This window comes from Ruditapes philippinarum, unplaced genomic scaffold, assembly GCF_026571515.1.
Source record: "Ruditapes philippinarum isolate M1 unplaced genomic scaffold, ASM2657151v2 ctg427_1_1_1_1, whole genome shotgun sequence".
NCBI lineage: Eukaryota > Metazoa > Mollusca > Bivalvia > Venerida > Veneridae > Ruditapes > Ruditapes philippinarum.
In genome coordinates, this window is record NW_026860379.1 from 191,960 (window position 1) to 219,774 (window position 27,815).

General features: G+C 32.3%; 2 protein-coding genes across 3 annotated transcripts; one reads left to right on the top strand and one right to left on the bottom strand.

Moving 5' to 3' along the window:
• Positions 1 to 4,087: 4,087 nt before the first annotated feature.
• Positions 4,088 to 22,052, top strand: LOC132759836 (small ribosomal subunit protein mS29-like; the record flags this gene model as incomplete). The annotated part of the gene is made up of 11 exons (XM_060751696.1): positions 4,088 to 4,207; positions 8,495 to 8,603; positions 9,394 to 9,486; positions 13,990 to 14,138; positions 16,781 to 16,855; positions 17,397 to 17,476; positions 18,034 to 18,112; positions 19,195 to 19,254; positions 20,059 to 20,169; positions 20,577 to 20,691; positions 21,560 to 22,052. Coding segments are annotated over 11 exons (1,077 nt in total), but the record flags the coding sequence as incomplete, so codon positions are not given.
• On the bottom strand, positions 21,659 to 27,694 carry LOC132759831 (uncharacterized). Of its 2 annotated transcripts, none has more exons than XM_060751691.1 (6): positions 27,564 to 27,694; positions 25,626 to 25,727; positions 25,159 to 25,204; positions 24,740 to 24,891; positions 24,307 to 24,393; positions 21,659 to 23,430 (listed from the first exon to the last, which is right to left on the bottom strand). In XM_060751691.1, coding segments are annotated over exons 2-6 (564 nt in total). In that variant the 5' UTR covers positions 25,628 to 25,727; positions 27,564 to 27,694; the 3' UTR covers positions 21,659 to 23,153. The 2 variants fall into 2 exon arrangements, with proteins under 2 accessions (XP_060607674.1, XP_060607673.1); XM_060751690.1 differs by having other exon boundaries at positions 27,452 to 27,681.
• Between the last annotated feature and the right edge of the window lie 121 nt (positions 27,695 to 27,815).

Sequence of the window (27,815 nt, forward strand, 5' to 3'; positions counted from 1 at the left end):
TGCCAGTGTGCAAGCAATCGCGTATGCATGTGCTTACAGGGTTATTGACAAGTCAGACTAGTGACGATTTGAGAAGATGAGGAGGGATACGAGACGTGATTTACGCGCTGTCATTTACGAACTCTCGATTTTAGCCCAATTCGGACGAGAATATGATCGGGTACCCTTTTATAGCTCGACTTTTTTTTTTGAACAAAAGTACGGTCATTGTTATATTCAGGTCCGTTGCGTTGCCGTTTTGCCGTTGCCGTCCGAGTGTGTGTGATGCTTTTTATTTGCTGTTGTCTTCATATCTTTGGCCACACATACCCTGGACAGCCTTTCAGTAGACAACACTACCTTGCCTTCATGCCTGACTTGACCTTCCACGGTTGTAAAGTTCCAATTTTTGCTTGTTCATGCTGTTATTGGCTTCTCACTGTTATTTTGACATGGCCAATTTCTTCCAACTTGAACATTAACTCTTCAAAAATGGACCTTCCTTAAAAATAACCAGTTCAGACCTTGACCTATCACTCATCCATGACCTTGACCTCTTAGGTCAGATTATTTAATTTTCATTCTTTTACTGCTATTAATGCGTGTAACTTGTTATTTTTAAAGGATGTTTGTCAAACCTTGACTAGTAATGTTCACAGATAGACTGTTAAAAGTTACCGAAGACTTGACCTTTCACTCATTAATCACGCTTGGTCTTTGAGGTTATTCTATTAAATTTTCATTGTGTTGCAGATGAACTGTAATTTTGCTTTCCCTATTAATGTGATTGTGTGTATATTGCTACTGTTTATTTTCTTATATATAGATAGTATTATTATGGTATATATATATAAGAATATATATCAAATATTGATTCTGATATACTGTATCATTATATATATACTACTCTATCTATATTACGGGATTTACTTATACCTACTTATTAGTAAATATATAACTCTATATAGTATATACTGTGTATGTTATATTTTTTTTTTTTTTTTTTTAATATTTAATGCAAGGGTATATATATATATATATTCATAATATATATGCTTTATAATATTATATATATATACTATGCTATATATATATACATGTGCTATATATATTATATAAATGATACTATATATATATTTATTTTTTTTGAAATATATATATATATATGATATTAATATATATATTTATATATAGTTACATACTATAGTAGATAGTATATATATTTATTTTTTTTTGTTGGAATATATATATGCACATATATATATATACATGCCATATATATATATATATACATGTATATATATATATATATATATATTTTTTTTTTTTTTCTGTGATATATATATATAGCATAATATATATAGATATGGTATAGTATATTCTTAGATATATACTATAGAGGATATTCAAGTTTTTTCTAAAATACATGATTTATTTTCATCGAGGTGTATGAAATAGAATATTTCGATGAAGTGCGGGTAGCCACGAGTGAAATATGGTAATTTTCATGCCACAAGATGAAAATAAATCATGTATTTATAGAAAACTTGAATTTTCTGTTTATTATGCTACATTTTTCTTTTTTTGCGCATAAAATTTGAAAAAAACTTTCCCTTAAATTTTGCACTGTACTGGATAGAATTTAAAAAAGAAAGTAGTCCGGCAAGCACACCAGTGAACATACGGAAAATATGTTTCACTGCAGTGAAAAATAAATTTTTACAGGTGAAAATAACCGAAAATGAAAATACGCATTTTAATTTCATCAATATTTCTCAATATTTCCATTTATTAAGTATATGAATAAGATATATATATATATATTTATTATATATATATTACATGCAATATAATATATAGATGCATGTATATATAATATACACCAATATACTATATATATTGCGTCATTTTTCTATTTTTAGAAATTGCCTCATTTTTCGTGAGTTTTTTAGAAATTGCCGTCATTTTTTTCTATTTTTAGAAATTGCGTCATTTTATTTTCTGTTTTTAGAAATTTGCGTCTTTTTTTCTATTTTTTAGAAATTGCGTCATTTTTCGTATTTTTAGAAAGTTGCCGTTCTGTTTTTCTTGTTTTTAGAAATTGCGTCATTTTTTTCTATTTTTAGAAATTGCGTCATTTTTTTTCTATTTTTTAGAAAATTGCGTAATTGTTTGCTATCTTTAGAAATTGCGTCATTTTTCTGCTATTTTTAGAAATTGCGTCATTTTTTTTCTATTTTTATGAATTGCGTCATTTTTTTCATTTTTAGAAATTGCGTTCATTTTTTCTAGTTTTTAGAAATTGCGTCATCTTTTTCTATTTTTAGAAATTCCTGCTTCATGTTGCTCTTATTTTAAGAAATTAGCGTCATGTGCTATTTTTAGAAATATGCTTAATGTTTCTATTTCATAATATATACAAAATATAAACAAAACTAATGTGACAAGACAGACCAACTAAATTTATAAAAAGGAAACGTCAATATATGTTCAAACCTTTCTATGTTTGCGTTTAGAAAAAGTAAAAAGTCGAGCGTTGCCCCCGCCCGGCGGTGGCTCTTGTTTTGTTTTAAGGTAGTCTTACTGAAATGCTTTCCGGCAAAATATTTCTAATATCAGCCAATATCGTAATAAACCGGTCATTTCCGGAATGTTTTTTTTCCACAATTTTCGGTATTCAATAAAATCTTAACTTATCAAAAACAGAAAACATAAAGACAACTTTAAAGCTGCATTTTATAAATTTCATAAAAACAGAAAAAGTTACTTTTCATTACTAAAATGGATTTTATATCGACTCCCCTATCAGAGATTTTTTCCAGGATTTTGGGAACACGACCCATACCCATGGAATTGGAAATTTCAGCAGTGTTTTGTTAAAAATTGGGAAAAAATGCATGACTGAAATTTTGCAGTGATAAAATGAATGCAAACAAATACTGTCTAGGATGGCATCTCCAAACATTTAAGCACTATTACAGTGAAGAAGCCCTTATTTGCAAAGATTTTAGAATTTTTGGCCGGGTTGCACTGGTGCAAACCCGGGTTATAGTATGGTGAATGTCCGGCGGCGGGCGGGCGGGCGTACGTGCGGGGAAAATATTTTCGTAACAGTTTTCTCAGCAACTACTTATCATAGCCTCTTGATATTTGGCACATTGTCACATGGTCCCATACTGTGGGATTCAATTTCAGGTCTGCAGTTCATCCACCATCTGTTTACCCCACTTAGTTAAATTTCAACATTAATGGTCAATGGTAGGAAATTTTCTTAACAGTTTTCTCAGCAACTACTTATCACAGCCTCTTTATATTAGCCATACAGCATTGACACATGGTCCCATACCATGGGATTCGATTTTAGGTCTGCAGCTCATCCACCATCTGTTTACCCACTTAGTTAAATTTTCAACATTAATGGTCAATGGTAGGAAATTTTCTTAACAGTTTTCTCAGCAACTACTTATCACAGCCTGTTGATATTTGGCATACAGCATTCACACATGGTTCCATACCGTGGGATTCGAATGCAGGTGTGTAGCTCATCCACTTCCTGTTTACCCACTTAGTTAAATTTTCGACATTAATGGTGAATGGTAGGAAATTTTCGTAACATTTTTCTCAGAAACTACTTATCACAACCTGTTGATATTTGGCATACAGCATTGACACATGGTCCCATACCGTGGGATTCGATTTTAGGTGTGTAGCTCATCCACTCCTTGCTTATCTACTTAGTTAAATTTTCCACATTAATGGTCAATGGTAATTTTTTTTTTTGTAAAATCACAGCCTCATGATATTTGGTGTACAAATGCAACCCGGCCTTTTCTGTCTTTGACCCATTTTTATTCAATATTTTTATTATTTAACTTTCAATTGGGAATTTTTTCCTGTGAATTGGGAAAATAATATACTATTTCCAATTGGGAATATGACCCAATAACGGCTATAAAATAAGCCAAAAAAAAATGCCTGTCTATATTTGACTAGATTTACAACAAAACAGTTTAAAAGGTTAATGAAACTGTAGATTGCTTGGTTTTTAGGCCAACGGCATTTTTTCTTACGTATTTATAAAATACAGCTTTAATTATTTTATTATACATGTATTATTTTATTACAGACAAAGCACACATTAGATGATGAAGGGCTGTATTACCTGGTAACTAATGATGACTATGAGAAATATGTTCAAAACTGGCAGTGGGCAGGATATTTAAAACAGGTATTAACCTTTTCAGAGAACAGAATTTGTTTCTGGATTTCTTCAAGTTGATTGATAAAAAAAATATTGCAATTTCTTATAATATTCACCAGTCACCTCAAAATGTTTCAAAAGAATAGCCCAGATTTTTAAACTGTTTGTTTGTTGTATAGCTCTCCAAGTTGAATTCTATAATAATTAAAAATGAAAAAAAAAAAAAACTTATATCCTTTCGACGGCCATAGTCTAATAAAACGTACCGAAAAATCGACTTCTCAAAAGCAGGGCGCTATAGTCATAAGAAGGCTATAACGTAATAAACCTGTATAAAATTTTGGCTTCCTGAAAGCCACTACTGTTTGTCGTAGGAAGGCCACCAAAATTTAGTTTTAAATGACTAAATTCTTGAAGTTTAACTTTCATTTATTTCATTCTGTTAAATGTTGTTCAAATAAAAACACCAAATATGTTAATTGTATAGGGCCCTTTATTGACAGATATAGTAAATGTTTAGATATACAGTACACTTTTTAATTAATGTGGTAATCAAATCGATATCCAAATTAATTGAAGAAAATCTTCTAAATGGTATAGTATTTTAAAATGCATTTATTGATACATCAAACGGAGTTTCTGTAAGCAGTTCTCTTATTTGAAACAAAAATGAGTTGAACTTACAAAATTTACGTTGAAAAGCATAGTATCAATCACCCTTCCTGAGAAAAATTGATTTTCATTGATTTTCAATAATTACGTTTTAAAACGTTGTGGACGTTTTACTCAACATGGTATTCTAATGGGCTATATCGGTAAATAACGTAGAATTTACCGTTTTAAAACGTTCAGAACTTGTTTTAAAAAACAAGGATTGTGAGTCTGTTTATTGCAGTTGAACGTAATATTAACAGTGTTATACGGTATGGCTTTGTTGTTTATCGTATGCAGTTGAACAGCCATAGCGTAATATTTTGATTTTTCATAAACACATTAAAAAACCAGAATGTACGAAAACGAGATTTTTACGGGTTTGCATGACACAAAATTCAAGTTTTACGCTGATTTACGCTACGGTTTCTAGAAAGGTATATTTTTGATACGTTTAACTACGCTATGGACGACTGTTGTAAAATAAGACTGGCTTTCAGAAATGTAAAAATTCGATACGTTTTCTTACGCTTTGGCCGTCCTACGGGTATAGCGGATGGCCGTCGAAAGGATATCCGTGTATCATAATTTCTGAACAATATTTGACGAGATTTACAACAAATAACATCACTTGACCTTAAATTGGCCAATGAAAAGATGGATAAAAATAAATCTTTACATTGGCCAATTGGTTTTTTTTTTCTATTTATGATATTGCATGGTTTACTATTAGGATAATTGGATCAAAAACCAACACAAATTAAGTATCAAAACATGTTTCGCTTTATTAAGCTTCCTCAGTTGATACATATATAAAAATGACGTAAACGTACAAAACAAACGTCTACGTTAATAGACGTTACATTTGGCGCGTAAAAGGAACGTGATAATATTACAATAAGTATTACAATAAAACATGTGCATATGTATGTATAAATATACTTTTTTAAAAAAAAAACAGCATATATAATTTCGAAAGGAATTACATAAAATAACTGGATCAAAAGATACATATATTTTCATAGGGAAACTAGGCTAGTAAATAATTACAACAAAGTATGAAAACAACAGTTTACTTATGTGAAAGTTTAGAAATCGAAAAAAAATGTGCTTTAATCACATGTTGAAAATTGTAAAAAAGGGGAGATAATAATTTAGAAACATATTTATCAATCAGTATATTTTATAAAGCTATCAAATAAAATGAAAATGATCTATCTATTATCTATTCAAAATATGGTATTATGCTCAAAATCAATTTATGTTATATGAAATAATGAAAAACCATATGAATACATTACGAATAATGTAGTATATAAATGTAACAATCAAAATTATGCGTGAATAAAGGGAGGTAATTAAATACTTATATCATCGACATAAATAATGTATTTGTATAGATTTAAATAAATTAATAACATTTTTAGATACAGTGAATGACTACTAAAATAGAACAGTCTTTTAATGCCGATATGTACTAAAAAAAATATTGACGAGTTTGTAAAAAGTTGCAAGTATATTTAGATCTACTTGAAAACTGATTTTAAAATTTGTAAAGCACTTTTGCATTCAAACCCTTCGGGTAAAATGTTTCTAACTTATGTATCCAGTATGTCTCTTTCAAAAGTCTCCCCATATTATCATGAAGTTTATCAATCGGCATAAAGGAAAAGTCATCAAGTGAGTGATCTTCGGAATTGAAATGAATTGCAACATTAGAAGAAAAATTGGGATGATTATTACTTCTTATATCAAATTTATGGCTGTTCATTCTTTTTGATACCTGTTGATGGGTTTGGCCGACATACTGTATTTTACATTTTTTACAAGTAATTAATTAAATCACGTCACTAGAAGTACAATTTCCATCAAAATGCATTTCGAATGTTTTTCCAGTATTTACTTGTGAATTTACTATGTTCTTCAATATTTTTTACAGTGAGTACATCTTTTTTTTATTATAACACTAATTAGTTTTACCTTCATATTCCGTTTATTTGAGGGAATCTTGAAGATTTTTGGGACGGGTGTATGCTAAGATTGGTTGATGATTATGTAAATTTTTAACACTGTCATTTTCTGACAACATTAAAAGATCCCAGTATTTATTTATGATAAGACCAAGATGGGGAAGAGACGGATTATATGGGATAACAAATGGTATGATTTTTTGCTGCTCTGTTATATTTTGGTTATTTTCCAGAGCTTCTTCTTGGGTTGAATATTTTACTTTTGCAAAAGCAGATTTCAGCTTGCTATCAGGATAATTTCTGATCTTGAAAAAAGATTCTAAATTTATTAGACATTCATGAAATTTATCATTGTCTGAAATGATACGTCTGTAACGTTTGGCTTGGCTGTATGGTATACCCTCTTTACATTTATTAGGGTGGCATGAGTTATACTCCAGATATTGATGGACATCTGTAGGTTTTATATGAATTTCCGTTGATAAAGTGCAATTTTCATTTTTAAGAATCTTAACATCAAGAAATGACACATTTTCTTTCGACATATTATATGTAAATTTAATTGTAGGATGACATCTATTTAATTTGTTTATGAAATCATGTAAAGCACTTATAGAATGATCCCATATCATAAATATATCATCAAGAAAGCGGAGCCAAGTCGAAGGTTTGAGGTCATAACTGTTTAAAAAATCAGATTCTAATTTGCCCATGAATAGCGATGCGTATGAAGTGGCCATAGAACTAGCCTAAAATTTGTAAATTATTCTCCTTTTTAGATTAAAAATGATTATTTTTAAGTGTCAATTTTAGAAGATTGCATATTGCTCCGACCACATTTTTCATTATCAAGAAAGTATTTACAAGTAGCTATCCCATCTTCATGTGGCATATTTGTATACAGTGAAGTTACCGGTACATCTAAAGTAACAAGTACTGAATCTTTTGAAAGTTTAGGTAAAGATTTTAATTTACGCAAAAAATCAGAGGTATCTTTCACATACGACGGTAATAATTTCATATATGGTTGTTACTATTCAGATACAAACTGTTATTAATCACTGAAACCTATGGTCCTCTTTGATTTTATTAAAGGGATACTGCTAAGGTCCAATGTCTAAAAACATAAAATTTGAAAATCTTACATAGATGAGCTAAAAATTAAATTTAATTAATGTTTAATGTTATTCTTAGTCTGCATTTAGGTAAAATCATGTTTATTATAATAAATACTTTTTTTTTTTTTTTTTTTTTTTTAAATAAAAATGATCTTTAAAAATAAAAATGATTATCCTGGAAAAAAATTGAGTCAGCAAATGATCTCAAATTTTACACACAACTTACTGGCATAGGCTTATGTCAAATGGTCTAAAAATTCTGAAAAAAATATTTCCAGGGCCATCATGTCAAAAACCTCAGTGGTGTCCCTTTGTTTTAAACATATTTATTTAAGATTGATTGCCGACCAAGTTCTTGAAACTTTTATGTGAATCACATTTGAGTCCACTTTATTGAACAAACAGTACTGAGGTCATATGAAGAAACATGGAAACATGGTTGTGAATTGATTAGGGCTCGAACCAGTCATCCCTGGGTTGAGAGGCAGACAGCTCCTGTTAGTGGTGTCCCTTTAATTTGCTTTCTAAACTTCCATCCATCAGTGCTTGTCAAACTGTTAACATTTGTTTTGCAGGTGAAAACATTTCAAGAATGTGCAATCATGGTGCGACGACCTGCATTAGATTCCTTTGATATAATTGATAACGCTAATTTTGATTGTCCTCCGATAAAACTCGTTTACTGTATCCTTTTAAAAACAAATCAAAATGCATGATTACTTCTACAGAGGTGAAGTTTTGGTTTAAGGTAATATATCACACTGATGATTCAATAAAACAGAAATGGATAGCTACAAGTATACTATATAAATTACGTAGCGAGAGATGCAGTGGAGATACATGTATAATATCTTGCTCTAATGGGGCAAGCCACTCATCAGTAATATCATTACAAAGTAGTCCGAATTAAACTCTTATATGTTCCATGTTGGGCGCCTAATGTCAAAGTGTGACAAAAATGTGTAGGTTGACCGGGACTCGAAACCAGGACCAGGACTGAGCTATCCGGCTGTTTACTCCTTCCCCCAAGAAAAGTGAACAGTTCTTAACTGTGACATAAACGTTAACTTGAATTGATTTAAAATAATTATTTCTTTTTTTAAGCAGGACATTTTTTTGCCCCTGCATCTAGCACAACATCTTGTATACAGTTAACTTTCAATTAAAAATTGTGTTTATATGACATTTGTTTCAACTGCATAAAACTGCATTTACTCAGGGTTATCTACTCTTAAGGATAATGCACCCTAATGAGCATATATGCAAGTCGACATATTGGCTGTTTCTCAAATAATGATGCCACAACGGAAAATACCCTGCAAAAAAAATGTTTTTAAAAAAGGTATTGCAAATAAAGTTGGAGGTATTGGGCTGATATTTAACGAATGATGAGGGTAAATAATCCTTCAGTGCTGGAAGTTAGTATGATAGGTGGCAGTGTTTACTTTAAACTGAAACCTTAACGTAAAATCAGATGGAAAGTATGGGGCAGGCAAGACAATGACTATGGCTCATGTGCTGCATCGGTATGCAAAGTCAGGCTGGGTCACTATTCATTTACCAAGTAGTAAGTCTTCACACTTTCATATTCAGAGGCTTTCATTAAAAGTTAACTTTAAACCAACAGGAACCGGAAGTGTTTAGCCTTTGCCACTAGTTTAGAGTCAGGTCAGCTGGCACAACCTTGCAGTGTGACCAGACTCTAGACTATAGGTAGCTCCATTTTTAGTTCCATTTTATTCAGAAAAAAAGTGGAGGTATTGTCATAACCCATTCGTAGGTATCAGCATCGGCATTTGTTACCCATTTTTGTTACATTTTTATGCTCCCTGAAAAATTTCTGGGGAGCATATAGTCCCCGCTTTTCTTGTCCGGGACATAACTTTGAAACAACAAGAGGTATCAACAAGAAACTTTGTAGGTAGATAGATCTCATTGAGTAGGTGTGCAGTGCACAAGAACGGTAATTCTGCCTTGCCTAATTTTTGAATAATTCCCCTTTGTTTATTTTTACACTTTGAACTTTGTCCAGGACATAACTCTAAAACTATAAGAGGTATCAACATGAAACTTTGTAGGTAGATAGATCTCATTGAGTAGGTGTGCAGTGCACAAGAACCGTAACTCTGTCTTGCCTATTTTTTGAATTATTCCCCTTTGTTTATTTTTACACTTAGAACTTTGACCGGGACATAACTCTAAATGTATAAGAGGTATCAACATGAAACTTTGTAGGTAGATAGATCTCATTGAGTAGGTGTGCAGTGCACAAGAACGGTAACTCTGCCTTGCCTAATTTTTAGCTCGACTTTTCTATGAAAAGGGGAGCTATCCTACTCGCCCCGGCGTCGGCGTCACACCTTGGTTAAGTTTTTCGTACCACCCCACTTTATTTCAGAAGTATTACAAGTATGGCTTTGAAACTTACCATACTTGTTCACCATCATAACCTCCATCTACAGACAAGAGTACATAACTCTGTCAAGGTTTTTGACAGAATTATGGCCCTTTTTTGACTTAGAAAGTGTATTGAGCTTGGTTAAGTTTTTTGTACCACCTCACTTTATTTCAAAACCATTGGAGGTATTGCTTTGAAACTGACCATACTTGTTTACCATCACGACCTTCATCAACAGACAAGAGGACATAACTCTGTCAAGGTTTTTGACAGAATTATGCCCCTTTTTGACTTAGAAAATACATTGAATATGGGTAAAATCCACTTATTGCCTTAACCCTTTGAGATATTGCTTTGAAACTTTTAATGCTATTTCACATCATTACCCCCATCTGTACGCAAGAGAAGGTAACTCTGTCAAGGATTTGTTTTAAAAATTAAGGCCTTTTATCGACTTAGAATCTTGGTTAAGTTTTTAGTACCAGTCCACTTTTTAGCTCGACTTTTCTATGAAAAGGGAGCTATCCTACTCGCCCCGGCATTAAATAATGAATTGAACTTCCTTCATGTAATTCAAATATCAGTTTACAACGCATTATCTACATAGTGGACCCACGAAAAGTAACCAGTCACCCACAGCCTGTGTGAAAGAGATCCACTTGTGACCAACTGACAACATCTAAAAAAGCTTGATAAAATTTATCTATTACTTGTATTATAAGGTAACTATAATACTTTCACATACAAAGTCAAATCTATATATTATGCTGATTGTACAAAAATATACTGCTTCCTTGGCATAGATTTCTTGAAAAATTATGCTATTATGTCATTTACCAAGGTGTTCTGAGTGACGTAAAAATACCTTATTCTCTCAAAGTGGGTTTAATACTATTAAATTTATTTAAGGCTCAACTCAGTGTTTTTTTCTTTCTTACCAGCCCTCTTTTGACTTAAACATTTCAAACTTTGCTGCAGTGTTCAAGGGTATCACACAATTCAGTAAAATAATTCTTCACTAAATATCTTAATGCTCATGGCCATTGTTCACTTTAAAAATACAGAGATTCTTGTATTGCCTTTTACTGCAAAAACTTTTTTTATTGGCAAGCAATAAAAAAGTCGAGCGCGCTGTCTTACGGACAGGTTTAATTATCCCCCTTTGTTTATTTTACACTTTGAACTTTGTCCGGGACATGACATTACTCTAAAACTATTAGAGGTATCAACATGAAACTTTGTAGGTAGATAGATCTCATTGAGTAGGTGTGCAATGCACCAGAACCGTAACTCTGCCTTGCCTACTTTTTGAATTATTCCCCTTTGTTTATTTTTACTCTTTGAACATTGTCCGGGACATAACTCTGAAACTATAAGAGGTATCAACATGAAACTTTGTGGGTACTAAGTTCTCATTGAGTAGGTGTGCATTGCACAAGAACTGTAACTCTGCCTTGCCTATTTTTTTAATTGTTCCCCTTTGTTTATTTTCACACTTTGAACTTTGTCCAGGACATAACTCTAAAACTATAAGAGGTATCAACATGAAACTTTGTAGGTAGATAGATCTCATTGAGGAGATTAGCAGTGCACAAGAACTGTTACTCTGTCTTGCCTAATTTTGGAGTTATTGCCCTTTGTTTATTTTAACACTTTGAACTTTGTCCGGGACATTACTCTAAAATTATAAGAGATATCAACATGAAACTTTGTAGATAGATAGGTCTCATTGGGTAGAAGTGCAGTGCTAAAGAATCATAACTCTGCCTTGCCTTATTTTGAAGTTATTGCCCTTTGTTTATTTTTACTTTTTGACTTTTGTCCGGGACATAACTCTAAAACTATTAGAGATATCAACATGAAACTTTGTAGGTAGATAGATATCATTGGATAGAACTGCAATGCTTAAAGAACCTAAACAAAGCCTTGTCTAATTTTGGAGTTATTGCCCTTTGTTCATTTTTACACTTTGAATTTTACCCGGGATATAACTCTGAAACTATAAGAGATATCATCAGGAAACTTTATAGATAGATAGATCTCATTGAATAGAAGTGCAGTGCAAAAAAAACATAACTTTGCCTTGCCTAATTTTGGAGTTTTTGCCCTTTGTTCATTTTTTATGCTCCCCGAAAAATTTCGGGGGAGCATATAGTGGGCGCCTTGTCCGTCTGTCCGTCGGTCTGTCCGTCCGTTTTCTTGTCCGGAGCATAACTTGAAAACCCTTGGAGATAATTTGTTTAAACTTCATACAGTGATAGAGGGCATTGAGGGGGAGTGCAGTGTCAAAGAACCATAACTCTATTTTGCCCGGTTTTTGAATTATCTCCCCTTATAGAAAAATCTTGTCCGGGGCATTACTCTAAAACTATAAGAGATATCAACATGAAACTTTGTAGGTGAATAGATCTCAATGGGTAGATGTGCAGTGCATAAGACCAATAACTCTTTTTGTCCTAATTTTGGAGTTATTGCCCTTTGTTAATTTCAACACTTTGAACTTTGTCCTGAACATAACTCTAAAACTATAAGAGATATCAAGATGAAACATTGTAGGTAGATAGATCTCATTGAGTAGAAGTGCAGTGCAAAAGAACCATAACTCTGTTAAGCCTCATTTTTGAATTATCTCCCCTTATAGAAAAATCTTGTCCGGGGCATAACTCTAAAACTATAAGAGATATCAACATGAAACTTTGTAGGTGAATAGATCCCAATGGGTAGATGTGCAGTGCATAAGAACAATAACTCTTTTTGTCCTAATTTTTGAGTTATTGCCCTTTGTTAATTTTAACACTGAACTTTGTCCGGAACATAACTCTATAATTATAAGAGATATCAAGATGAAACATTGCAGGTAGATATATCTCATTGAGTAAAAGTGCAGTGCAAAAAAAACATAACTCTGTTAAGCCTCATTTTTGAATTATCTACCCTTTTAGAAAAATCTTGTACTGGACATAGCTGTAAAACTATAAGAGAAATCAACATGAAACTTTGTAGGTAGATGTATCTCAATGGGTAGATGTGCAGTGCACGAGAATCATAACTCTGCCTTGCCTAATTCTGGAGTTATTGCCATTTGTTTATTTTTACTTTTTGAATTTGTCCGGAACATAACTCGGAAACCATAAGAGATATCAACAAGAAACTTTGTAAGTTGATAGATAACAGTGATTAGAAGTGCAGTGGAAAGAACAGTAACTCTGCCTTTCCTAATTTTGGAATTATTGCACTTTGAACTTTTTCCAGGGACATAACTCTGAAACTACAAGAGGTGTACTTTCCTGTGTCCAAAACCTATTCGGGGAGCATCACCCGGCTCAAACCGGGCTCTTGTTTTATACTTTCCTGTGTCCAAAACCTTCTCGGGGAGCATCACCCGGTTCAACCGGTTCTTGTTGTTTATGGTCAATAACTTCAGTACTAAAAAAAGCTAAAACGTTGTATAAAGTCGAGGGAAAAATTTATGCCAAACAGTTTATCAGAATTATGCCCCTTTACTTCATTAATAAAGTACTGAGGAAAAAAAAGCATGTACTGCTCCTGAAACATCTCTTGTTGAGTTTTGATTTTAAACTTGAACTTCAATACAGTTTGATATTTATATAACAGATATGATATGAAATTGATATGAAATTAAAATCTGATTTCTGTATTTGTGTTTTTTAGTAATGGAATGGCTGAGATATAGAAAAACGAAGAGTCGAGCATTTTCGCTGTCATCGTACAAGGACAACGTTTATGACTATACAGACGATGCATTTGATTGGCTGATATACTTTAAAAAACAGAACGGACATCTGCTACAAAACTTTAAGGTATTATATTAGTCATTTCCCCGCTGGGACAGAAAAAGATTAGTTTTTGCCATCAGTATAGAGCAAACTTCAAATTTTTAGTCATGATATCCCTAACGTTGATAATTGACATTTCCAAAAATTTAAGCTGGACAAGTTTTATCTACGAAATTTAGCAGGTTATGGTTTTTTTTTAATGTAATACAATTCATAAAAATATGTTTGTCACAAGTTAGTCACATAATAATACCACTTTTCCGCCTCGTAAGTTGAAACATATTTATTTAAGCCTGATTGCAAAATAAGTTCTTGCAACTTAAATGAATTGCTTCAAGTCCATTTCCTGGAACTAAGCAGTACTGGTGTCATATGAAGAAACGTGGTCGTAACCTGAGTAGGACTCAAACCCATGATTCATGGGTTGAGAGGCAGACACCTTAACCACTAGGCCAGCGTTTCCCTCGAATGCAAACATTAAAACAGGGCCATGCATATTATATGAAAATTAACAGTTTCATATGAAATATATTCCTATGTTATTATATTTTCACTGATGTAATGTTGATTTTATTTATTTTTGTGCCCCCACTTTAGGGGGAGGCGGAGCATTTAGATTTACCCTTGTCCGTCCGTCTGTCCATTCTCATTTTGTGTCGCACGTAGCTCAAAAAGTATTTGACCTGGAATCATGAAACCTTACAGGAATGTTGCTCAGCATGTGAAGTTGTGCACCTGGGTATTTTTGTGTGGATATATTTAATATTTTAAGAGTTATTGCCCTTGACTTAGTAAAAATTTGCAATTTTCAACTTGTGTCGTACATAACTCAAAAAGTATTTGACCCAGAGTCATGAAACTTTACAGGAATATTGATCAGCATGTGAGTTGTGCATCTGGGGTTTCACTTAAGAAATAACGTTGTCCTGAGAGGTGTATATCGGCTATTTAACACCGGTTTGGAGTTTTGATGCGTAGGAATTGACTAATTATCGTTAATTTTGTCGCATCAAAACGACAAAACCGGTGTTAAATAGCCGATATACACCTGTCGGGACGATGTTATTTCGATTCTAACACGATAAAATAAGGAAAATCACTAATGTTATTTTTCAAGCGGAAATAACTTCGGGTGCCTATTATCGTATAACGCTGTTCGATTTTCGCATCCTACTCTTGCGAAGATATATAAACTATTAAACAAAAGAAATAATAAGAAAAAAACGTTATTTTATCAAGTTTTCAACATTAAAAACTTACGTCGTATTGTGTTTACATCAGTGTCCCATTTATCATTCCTGTATGTATGAAATAACGTCAGCTTGTTTATGAATGAGTTGTTTACTTAGGATGACGTCATTACGCTGCTTATGGATTGGCGCCGTTTTGTCAAAATATTTATTTATAACTAATATGGATCTAATATATGGCGTTAGTGTATGTGAGATATTATTTCGGTATTGTATGAAAAGAAAACATTATACAAACTGAAAATATAAATAAAAATGCTTTTTATTGTTGCTTTAAAATGCTTTATAAACTATACAATCAAGGGTGAAAACATAATAGCGCATATACAAGTAGTCCCTTACCGGTGTTTATTGACAGTTTAACACCAGTTTTTTTCCTTCTTTGTCTATAGTGACAAAATCACGTGAGTGTTAGAATTGTGGATTTATTCTGTTTTGTCAGAGTTATTGCCCTTGACTTAATGAATAACAAATACTTTTTGAGCTACATGTGACACATGTTGAAAATTGCAAATTTCTACTTAGTCAAGGACAATAACTCTACAAATACTAAATAAATCTGAAAGAAAGTACTCAAGTGCACTGATCAACATTCCTGTAAAGTTTCATGACCCTAGGTCAAATACTTTTTGAGCTAGGTGTAACACAAGTTGAAAATTGCAAATTTTCACTTAGTCAAGGGAAATAACTCTGACAAAACATATATATTCACAAGCAAAACCCTGGATGCAAAACTTCACATGCTGATCAACATTCCTGTAAAGTTACATTACCTAGAGTCATAAGATTGACAAAACAGTGGAGTGTGGGGACACCTGTTTCCTATGGACACATTTCTAGTTTTGAGTCAACTGTTATATATTGTTAGATATGCTCAAACATTTATTACCGGGGTATATGTTATGTTTAATTAATACAGAACTATTTTTCATGCTATTGACTGAAATCCAGTTATACCCCAAAATGCTTTTATTTTCATTTCTCAAAAACTTTTTGTTGTCTGGTTAAAGTTGCCAGAAAATTACGAATGAGCCTTTAGCAGCTTGAATCAATTTTTGCTCTGATGCTATTTAGCAATTAGTAAAGATAAAGTGATTTTGTATGAAAGTCAACAAATACAATACATTCATTGCTACATTCTTTAAGTAACAAGCATCTATCATGCTTTAAAACCAAACATTGTAAAAATCCTGTGTGCCCTATCTAAAGAAGGAAAACTTTATTAGTTTCTCAGGCATAATATGTCTTTAAGAAAAAGCCTAAATACACTTGCTTCATTTTTGTTTCAAGTATTTATGTATGTTTTTTCGCAATATTTTCAGTGTATATGGTAAATATCATGTTAAATTTGTGTAGAGTCCCATGTTTGATTTGTTAAACAAGTTGAATAAAATTATACTGAATCTACTTTTTCAGACCACCAAAGACTATACATGGTCGTTAAGGGAGAAGACTCTAGAGGGGAGTGGCTTGTTGGATATAATTGACTTTGTGAGTTGTACAGAATAGTTCATGTTCATATCTATGTTGTAGTAACAAGCATCAGGTCGGATGTGGTCCAAAATATAGAATATATTGATATAATGTAATAAACACTTATATACCTTGTTGGAACCAGATTTGGTTGAAGGATTTATATACATGTATGTTTTTCATGCCCAAAAAAGTTACCTTACTTCACATACATGCATGCTAGCCTACTTCTGTCACTTTGTATAATCAAGGGTATACATGTAGGTGTGGATATGAATTGCATTCAGCAATACATCTAGTTGCACATTACTGCTGTTATACAAGTTGGTAATAAAATGACACTTTTAAAAAATTAATATGGAATTGTCTTTTGCTTTTGTCTCAAAAAAAAGAAGTTTGTTTTATAAAGAAAGAAAATGTTAAAAACAAACATGTAACTGAAATCTAGCAGCATGCACTTCTGATGAATATCCTTTTCTATTTCTATAATGTAATTTCAATGAAATTCCAACACGATAATAGCAGTTTTTGGACATGTTTTACATTATTCTTTTACCAGGGCATTGATCGTAGGAAGTATGCATCAGATTGTATTGGTGTTTTATTCAAAGAAATTAAACAACTGGCGTCAGATAAAAAGTAAGTATTTAACTCGTAACCAACTGGATTTGAAAGTGATAAGCGTGTAATGTTAGTTAGTTTGGATAATACAAAATATTATATAAATTATTTTTATATTAATAATTTCATATGTAAGAAATAATGTCTCCAACAGTGATTTTATCGCTAAATAAAGTCACTGTTTGGAGTTGGGATGATGCTTGGGATACATTATTTTGTTTCTAACATGACATTAACAATTAAAAGCTGATTCCCTTGATATCAAGCTAAATTGTGCAAGAATTTTTTTTGTTTCCGTATTTGTTTACAGCGTGTCATATTTTTAATGCTTACATTACATGTCTAGAAATAAGATCATTAGCAGAGTGATTTTATTGTATATTTACACACCCTTTTGGTCCTTTGTTCAGTAGGGATAAATGCAGATCATGTTAGAATATACAATAAATTTCTTAAATTTTCATTGGTCAACATTCTCTTTATATTATTTAATAAATATCACCAAGAAATTATTATTATTACTCTGGTTAGAATGTATTCACCACATACAATTACTTAATGTTTTGTTTTTTCAGATTGAAGGTTCTTGTTGCAGTGGAAGGTTTAAATGGGTTTTGGAGAAACACTTCTATTAAAGATGAAGAAAGAAAGCTAGTAAGACTTTACATAATTTAAGTTTATAAGGTTTATAACTTTAATGTCCTTATGTCTGTCCATACAGTTGACCTGTTTTGGCAAGGCCTTTTTGTTACTTAGAATTTTTATGCCCCCACTTCAAAGAAGAGGGGGTATATTGCTTTGCACTTGTCGGTCCGTCGGTCCGTAGACCAAATGGTTTCCGAGTGATAACTAAAGAACCCTTAGGCCTAGGAACTTCAAACTTGGTATGGTGATTGGTCATGACCAGTAGATGACCCCTATTGACTTTGGGGTCAAGGGGTCAATGTCATATTGACCTTGTACTTAATGACGGTTTCTGACCAATAACTCAACAACTCAAGTTGCCTTGGTTGATATTTTTATATTAAACTAAAATGCTTTTGGTATACACATTTGAAGGTCTTCTGTAATATAACAACTTGGCTGTCATTAATGAGGCCTACATGATTCATAAAATTTATGCATATATTATTTGGTAAGATTTGTAATAACTTAAATTGCTGCACACAACCTATGGGGTCACAATAATTATTACCCTGTGACTAGTCATGACCAGTAGATACTAGATAACCCTTATTAATTGTTTGTTCACTGGGTCAGAAGTCATGCAAAATAACCTGATTACATGACTAATTGGCTGCCCATAGGGGGCATATCTTGTTTGTTATGGTTTATTTCTAAATGTCTTGTAGACATTCACTCAGTTGTATACATGTACTGTCAAAATAGAAATGCATTTTTGAAGGGCAGATAACCCTGGAAATATTTTTGCTTACTTATCTCCCTTTTTGACTTTTTTGTTTTCTTTATTTTCTCAAATACCATAACAAATAAACACTTCAAATTTCAGTTACTTGTTAACTATCAAGGGCAGGTAACTCTTTCAAGGATTTTTGTAGAATTATGTCCCTTTTCTACTTTATTTTCATCATACTTTCTAGTACTGAGAAAAATGAAACATACTTTCCATGGACAGGTCATATTAATGTTGTGAATCCAGGTCGAACTATTTCTGTAAATCATTAATTATTTATTAACACTGAAGAATTTTTCATTGTGTAATGTTTTTATTATAGGTGAATGCACAGAAGGTGTCAACATTTAGACATTTCTTAAATCTTTATAAACCAGACTGGGTAAGTGAAATGAATTAAATGAATGATCAAGTGACATATAACAATGACATAGTAATATATCACATGTCATTTTATCTCAAAAGCATTAACTTTATAGAAGAGTTATTTTGTTTGACACATCTCAAGTTTTTAGGGGTTTTGTGACTTTGTAAGATATATTCAATATCACTCTTATTCTGAGATAAGCTTCAATCCATATATTTGTATCCTGTGAAATATCATAATGCAAGTGATATCAGTTCAGAGTTTTTGCTCGTTGAAGTTGCTTGCTTTTCTCGGGATGTTTAAATATTGCATGAATGTGAGCAAGACATTCAAAGGTGTAAGGTATTTTGTTGAACAATCTTGAAAATACCTTCAGATTAAAACAACTATCAAAATGTGTTCACATAACACTTGTCATTTCTATCAGTAGTATCTCCTATAATTCATATGTTTTGTAAGACATACATCTGACTTCCTTGATATAACTCACAACAGCTTTTTACTAGTTTTAACTTGGTCTATCCTCATATCATATAGATATAAATGTTTCTTCATAAATGCCATCATGATCGGTAACGTGTTTCAGCAACTTCAAACGTAGCATTACATTCACCATACATTTTCAAAAGATTGCATTACAGTGATTTTCAAACATACAAATGAGAGGGTTTTTTTAAGTGCCAAATTCTGGAAGCATACTCGACCTGTACATTTAACCTCACTTGAAAGTTTGATGTAAAAGCGGGATTGTGGTTTTGTATAACAGTAGCTGGACAGACCATAATGTATGTTATTATTTACATTTTTTTTTCAATACAGAATAATGGTGTGTGTATTGGTACAGTGTGTCAGAATGTTGACACGTTAGACGAACCAGATCATGAGCCAGAGAAAGTGCCCTATACTCCAAAATACCTTCTCAAAGATGAGGTAAGCACTGTGTAGAATCTATTACATGAATGGGTTTGAGCCATACTGGGGTCACAACCTTGTTTTGTCGTATGACACCATTCCTGGTAGATTCCGGGAAGTGAACTCAGAAGTGGTTCAAATAGGTTTTAAGCTTTCACCACAAATTTATGTCAAAGCTGTGAAAACCCACTTTGCAAATTTGTGCCTTTTAATCCTGATTTGAAGTGTTCGCTGTACAATAAGTGGATACCTATTTTGAAAGAATTATGAATGGTTTGATCCAGATTGAAAGTCCATTGAAGATATTTAGCATGGATAGGGTTAATGGATTAGCCTTGCTCTTTTACAGTTGATAATTGATCTGACTTTTGAATTGATGAGTAATTTTTAAGATTTCTATAAATAATATTATTGTGTGTTTTCAGGGTTTCCAGTGCTTTGACCCATTTGTTCCAATGTTGGTACCCGAGTACAGTCCAAAGGAGGCTCATAATTGTATAGATTATTATATTGAGAGGAAATGGATTATCAAGCCTAGAAGTAAGTTTTTATTATTATTCGCCCACTTAGTTTAATAGGGAGAGCATTAGATTTATAGTCCAGGCATTGCTGGTTTGATCCTCTATCAAGGCAGAATTTCTCTATAACAATTGATCTCTGACATAGAGTCTAATATTCATTTGTCTCTCAATGCTTATTAAGAAATCAGGAGTGATTTGTAGTCAGTTACTTGCAGAGAAATTGGTAATTATTCGTTAGTTATCCAGAAAAGCTGATTAGATGGACTGGGTATAGATATTACCAAGATATAACCAAAAATGTGGGGGGAAAAAAACTTCGGCTAAATAAACAAAGAACACAATTTTTGATTCATTGACCAAATAGAAACTGTTCAGTATGTCTGTTCTCGTCCTTTTCATCAAGGAAGTTGTTTAAAAATCTGATTGAAGATTGGTGGTACTACTTTGGTTCTAGCTCATGTCTGAAGTAATGCACAGATTGGAATTTTCTAGGTCTTTTTCTACCAGTATAGCTAATATAGTCACCTTGACTCTGTTGTGAATTAAGACCCTTGTCTTTAAGAAAAGGAGTATTATTAGTGGAAGCAGTAATATTGACCACTCTATGCCACTAAATTCAGGCACATAGTCCTACCCCATTCCATGCAAATTTTTCTGCTCAGTTGTACTATCCTCCCACCATAGGCGGAGGAATATAATTTTGTGTCTGTCACACTTTCTGTAACATAAAACTAAAACTATTTTAATTAATCTTAAACTTTATATGTGGTAACACCTCATAGAGGAGAAGTGCAATACTCTAGAACCATAAGTTAACATCTTTAAATTATTTAATGGTTTTATTGCTTTACGTCAAGATGAATGGATTTTATTATTTTGTTTTGTAGGTTTAACAGAGCACGGAAAGAAAGAACTTGTCTTGCTTAGTAACCACAATCCCAAAATGCTCATGGAAATCGCTAAATATTGGTAACAAGTCTACCAAATTCAGACATCATTCCTTTATTTTGAAATGTGCAAGTGTTACAACAAATTTGGAAAAAAATATGACAGTAAACCAGTCAAAAAAGTAAAAATACCTATTGACCATTGGTTGCTTTCAAAAACGTAACAGCCGGTCAGAAGAATGGATATTTTCAGATTTTGATAATTTGGGTACTTTTAATATGGTAGAGCGATTTTTACTTCATATTTAATTACAGTTAAGTGGCCGGATTTACTTCTACAAGATTTGATAATCCAAGTCATACTGGTTAGTATTCAACCACCAGAATGTTAGTTAAAAATTGCTAAATAAATGAATGTTATCACAATATGGGAGAAGAGAGTTGGCGTGTAAAAAATGGAGTTTGATCATAAAAATAAAATAAAATTACTTTTTTTAGAATGTTGTTTCTTTTTTCATATATTTTATTAAGATTTTTAGCAGATATAAAATGTGCTTTATTGGGATCAATTTTGCCATATATTTTGGAAGCATCATCAGTCGTAAAATTTGTGCTGTCATTTTCATTAAATTTTAATGGCAACTGAATATTTCCTATATAGTAACAAGCCCATGAAGAAATACATGTAGTTGGATGTGAAGGCAACTTATGTATATTTTGTGATTTATTTTGTAAAGCTAAGGGCCGTAACCCTGCTTGATTAATGCTGTCGAAATTACCAGTACTTGTACATCCAAAGATCACCGTAATTTCATCAAGTTCCTTCAATGTTACATGGGAATTTGGGATCGAAGGAGAGTGATGGCTGAAGCAAAATAATACACTTGACAAGGATCTAAAATGATCAACAAGACAAAGCCATACTTCAATTCAAACAACTTACAGTACACAAGATCAACATCTTTAAAGTGACATTATGCTTATTTTTACATAATTTAGTTCTTTACTTGAACTGATAAATTATTTTAATGGCAATTAAACAATAACTGATAATTACGAATGTATAGGATAAAATATAGAAGCTGTCTAAAATATAAAAAGAATGCCCCACTTTTTTTATAAACTGAATATTACTGACTTTTTTCTGAAGAATATTTATGTTGGTCACAGGTGTTACTGATTACCGGTGCTCAAGTGACCTTTATTAAAAACAAATATGACAATATGTAGTGATATTTTAATTTTACTTAAAAACTCACCGTGTACTCTTGGAAGGGCATAATATCAATTTAAAAAACTGAATAACATGTCATGATCTATATACAGTACAGCCTTAACAGGACAGCAACCTGTGGGACACAAAGGTTATGCTTGACAGAGTGTTGCCAACTTGCTACAGATTAAGTAATTAATTAATCTAACTTTGATAAGAAATTACAATGAATTGTTACTGTTGTTGTGAAGAGTTAATTGCTATAGGGAGGTTGCACTGTTTATATGTTTGTATACTTGCAGAGTAACAAATCTTAACTGTAACATCAAATATCAATGACAAAATGGTCTTATGGTTTAACATAATGTTTTAAATTTCAGTTCATTCTTCATATATTTTAGAGGTGGTCTTAAAACTGAAAGGAAAATGATCCAGGCTTTTTATGTTTTCATACTGCATGGTCCTCTTCAAATTACTATGAGCATTATCGGAGGAGACAAATGATTTGCTTGAATCTTTCCTATCGTCTGTTGTACTTGAATTCTGTGCTGATGAATCCAGCCGGGATAAGCTGTCAGTGTAAGCTTTATGAAGGGTGCGTCCATGGATCCTAGAATCATTCACAGAATCTCCTTGCTGTTCATTTGTTGTCATATTTCTGTTACAAATAAAAACAGTATTATGAATGGAATTTTTGGAATATAATGTCCAATGAAAAATGAAGACACTACTATACTAAGCACGGGCAGGAATCAATTGTCCGTATTGCACAGGTTGTCCCACAGCCAGTACGGACAAGTAAAATTTTACCAAAATTTTCTTTATAAATAAAAGAAAGAAATCAGATAAAAAGGACAGTCAGTCAAAATCAAATTTTGACGGTCTGCTAGGAAGTTATTTTCTAGAAATAAATAGAGGATATTGAATGAGTGTAAGTTCAATACTGAATTTATTGCACGAGTTGAATAAAATTATATTATGCGAGCCTCTGGCGAGCATATTATTTTATTCAACAAGTGCAATAAATTCAGTAATGAACTTACACGAATTTAATATTCTATTTATCACATACCCAATATAAAGAGTGTTTAAAGTGAAATAAGAGTGATTTTATATTGATGCGTCTATAGTATAACGCTAACATTTAGCGCATGTTTACACTATGTTTGTATAACGCTAATGACGTCACGTCAAAATATATGCACGGCCGTGCAATACCATTTTTACGGAGTCGCAAAATCGGCACGGGTGTGTGATAAAGGGTCATATGCAGTGTAATTTCAGACCCACATTGTGAATAAACAAACACATAAGTCACTTGGTTGATTTAGAAATGAGTGTTATCAATTTGATTCCATTTCAGACCTCAACCCCTAACTGACATTCTCTTTCAAGAGCAAATATTAAAAATTCAGAAATTTTTACCATTAATTTTGTTATTCAGTAATAGATTAAGGATAGAAGAATATGATTTTTTAGGGCAGAACTTGTTCATCGCTGTTGACGCTCGGTATTTAGAAACAGAAACACTTACAGTTTAGCCTGTTTTTGATGCAGCTGCTGACTGTGATAGTTAACAGGATTTACTTGAATTCTTTTTTTCTTACCCTCTTTCTTAGATCTGCAAATTAAAATAAAAATTTCAAAGTAGTTGTCATCTACAGTTTACCGATATTTCCTAGAAATGGATATGACGACACAAGCTATCTAATGTATAAAGCCTTAAATCACCTGATCATTTCTTCAAAAACAAAATGTTTTGTGTGAACATACAACTTCTATTTTATATTTTGACATCAGTTCTTTAGCTAAGTGGTTTAGAGCTTTAGGTTTATTTGTCTGTAAGCCAAGGATCATGAGTTCGAATCTTACATAGGATTTTTGAGCTCTGAATGACCATAAGACTTTCTATACTTTTTAAAACTGCCGATATTTGATAAACATAAGTTAACTTATTTTACAGTTACCTTTTCCCAAATAAGTCATTAGGATGTGGAAGTGAACTGAATGGTTGAATTGGAGATTCATTTTCAAATATCGGACAATCGTATTTCCGCTTAGATGCTTTTGGACTTTTCCTGTCTGGACTAGTCTGTCTATATACAGAATAACCACTTCGCTGAAAAATGTTTAGATACAGTGTGATTAAGAAGACACAAAACAATTTTAGAGAGGTGGGGGGGGGGGGAGTATAATTAAAGTGATTTTACATAGAAGTTAAATATACCAATACCCAATATAGCTTACAAGCATTGTCTTGACTTCAAACAAATTCATACTATATAACTTTAAGGCCAATTTTCAATATTTTCATAATTTTCTTGTGGTGTCTAGATTTTTTGAATTTTAATTAGAATTTTATAAAATGCTGCTTAAGGCTTCATACCAAACCTAAATATTCTGCTGCCCTATAATTCTGTGTGGGTAAATTCCTGAAAAAAGAATATTAAAATTTAAATTCAATATTTGTTTAGTGATTTTATTAATCATTTTCAGCTGAAGATCCTGCTTTAAGTTTACTTAGCATCAATTTTTAGGTAAATATAGTCCAGCGCATTTTTTTCAAGCTGTAATTTTAATGGTAAAAATAATTAAGTGGATGGACAGATAAGCATTCTAACAAGACAATACTTTAATATGTGGCTACTCTATTGTTTTTTCTATTATTCTTTTCAGCCATATAAAGGAAAATAGCTTTATGGAATGAATGACATCAGAGAAAGTACTGTTTCTTATTTCTCCTCTAGCCACATAAGTATTCAATTGTAAGCTCATTACAAAAATAAAAGATATTCATGTAAGATGATTTTAGAATTTATAAAAATCTACATAAGCAAACAAGAGAAAGCTTACATGGTGTTTGAGCAAAAGATAGTGTTTTCATCTCCCTCTTGATGGCTATCATCAAAGGAAGCACTCTGATCTGCCTCTAACCTGCCTACAAGCTTTGATTTCCTGGAAAATATTTCTTTCACTTGCAACACAGTATGTAAATTAATTATAAAAATAGATCTTTATTATAAAACGCATACATTTTCAAGATATCCCTACAATTGTACAGTACACATGCAAGAATGGCATCAAGTTCTCATTTTAAATATTTTATCAAAGGATGCCAAAAAATGTTCGCTATTAAAAAACGTTTGTAAAACACTCCTGTCAAAATGTCAAATACTTATTCCTTATCATCAATTACATCTTATGTGAAAAGGTTCATAACTCTTGAAGCAACATTTTCAGATTTATCTCTGAACTTTGGATTTTCTTTGAGATTATTATAACTTCTTTACTTTTTAAGGTATCTACTTCAAATGTATATTTCTTATCATTACACACGTTGTGTGACAAGGTTCATAACTCTAGCATGACTATTTCCAGAATTATTCCCCCTTGAACTTTATGTTTTATGAATTTATGTTAACAAATGATATTTTTTTACTATAACTTAATATATAATTGATTTTTCTTTCATAGTTTTGTCTTCCTTACAGCGTCCAGTATTTTAACAGTCGAGCTTCGCTGTCTCCTAAGACAGCTCTTGTCTCACACACTATTAAAGCAGGAGCAACAACTAATCTAATCACCAACAAATCACTAAGGTGCTTAAATTCACTTGATGGTAGATATTACAAATCTTGCAGTAATATTTTTGGAGTTACTGACTTTACTGTACACATGACACCAGTAAATCAAAGCACAGAAGGCGCTGAATTTGTTTGGATCTCAGACTAACAGAAAGGTGAAGGTTGTGAGATTATAAAACATTTTGTTTTTGTATAGTGCCACCAATGCTTTCCAGCGTTTTAATTGTAGTAGATTGGCTATAAAACTAATTGCAACACTGATATTCGATCCAATGTTTATTTGACTTAAACAATTTGAAAAAAAAAAATTTGCCTTAACTGGGATTTGAACTCCAGATCTCTCGCTTCCTAAGCGAACGCGCAAACCCCTTGGCCACGATGGATTTACATTTTAACGGCCTGAAGAAAACCATATTATTCTAGTTAGGGTTTGTAACGACGCTAACTGTTGTTTAACACTTGTGTAAAAAATCATGGCGCTTACTATAAGCATGTATATCTATAAAAAAATAAAGCAATATTAGAAATCTTCGATCACTCGGGAAATATTTTGCTTGAAAATTAATCCGCCTGTCATGTGACCATATTTACGCAGTGATCTCCCCTAAATTTTTCGGCCTAAGTGTTACATATAAAGGGAAGTAACCGCTTCAGAGCGAACCTATCTTTCGGCACTCAATGCTTAAACAGCTTAGAGTTTAAATCTTGCGTAATTATTTTGGTTTGTTCTGACAGACCCAAATAAAAATGCTATTTTTGCTTAATCAGGGGCAATATATCTGCTAATCTTCAATAGGCCTAAATCAGCACTCAACAGTATAAGTTTACATGCTGACAGCTACTCTTAGAAAGTTCCATTGCTTTAGCTGTTATATTCTTGAAGAAAATACTTCCTGTAGACTACTTTACAAAGGATACAAGTTTTAAAATGATTTTTTAGCATTATCAGGGGCCATAACTCTGTTGATATCTACTGCTTTGCTCAAAGCATCTTGCTCGTTATTAAACTCTATCTGGCAACTATTCTTATCAAGTTTCAATGTTCAAAAATAAAAACCTCCCCTACAGCTAAAAGGGTGAGACATGCAAGCTTACAATATAAAAGACATGTTTTGTGTCGTCTGCAAACTGGAACTGTGTATCGCTTTCAGTACAGTGTACAAGAAGACTCTTTAAAAACCGTACGCCTTTTAAATAGAATAATCACCCATATCAAAAATAATTAAAGAACATGATCTGATCTTTTCTATTGTTATTATTATTGTTGAATTGCCCTCGGGTTACATCGTATGTCTGGCCATTTCGTGCAAATGAGGGTTTTTCGTGGTCTTTTCGCAATTTTGGTACACAATATTTGATGACGTCATTAAGTAACTGTGGAGTTGTTTACAAATGGCGGCCAATTAAGTAAACACGTAGTTTGCTGATTTAGAAATTTCACTTAGGTTTAAGGGTAAGA

What these genes read in the sequence shown, in the direction of transcription:
- LOC132759831 (XM_060751690.1), bottom strand. An exon ending in AATGACTTATTTGGGAAAAG is followed by an intron (nt 24,394 to 24,739) that starts GTAACTGTAAAA and finishes TTTAATTTGCAG; the next exon opens with ATCTAAGAAAGAGGGTAAGA. An exon ending in CATCAAAAACAGGCTAAACT is followed by an intron (nt 23,431 to 24,306) that starts GTAAGTGTTTCT and finishes TATTTGTAACAG; the next exon opens with AAATATGACAACAAATGAAC.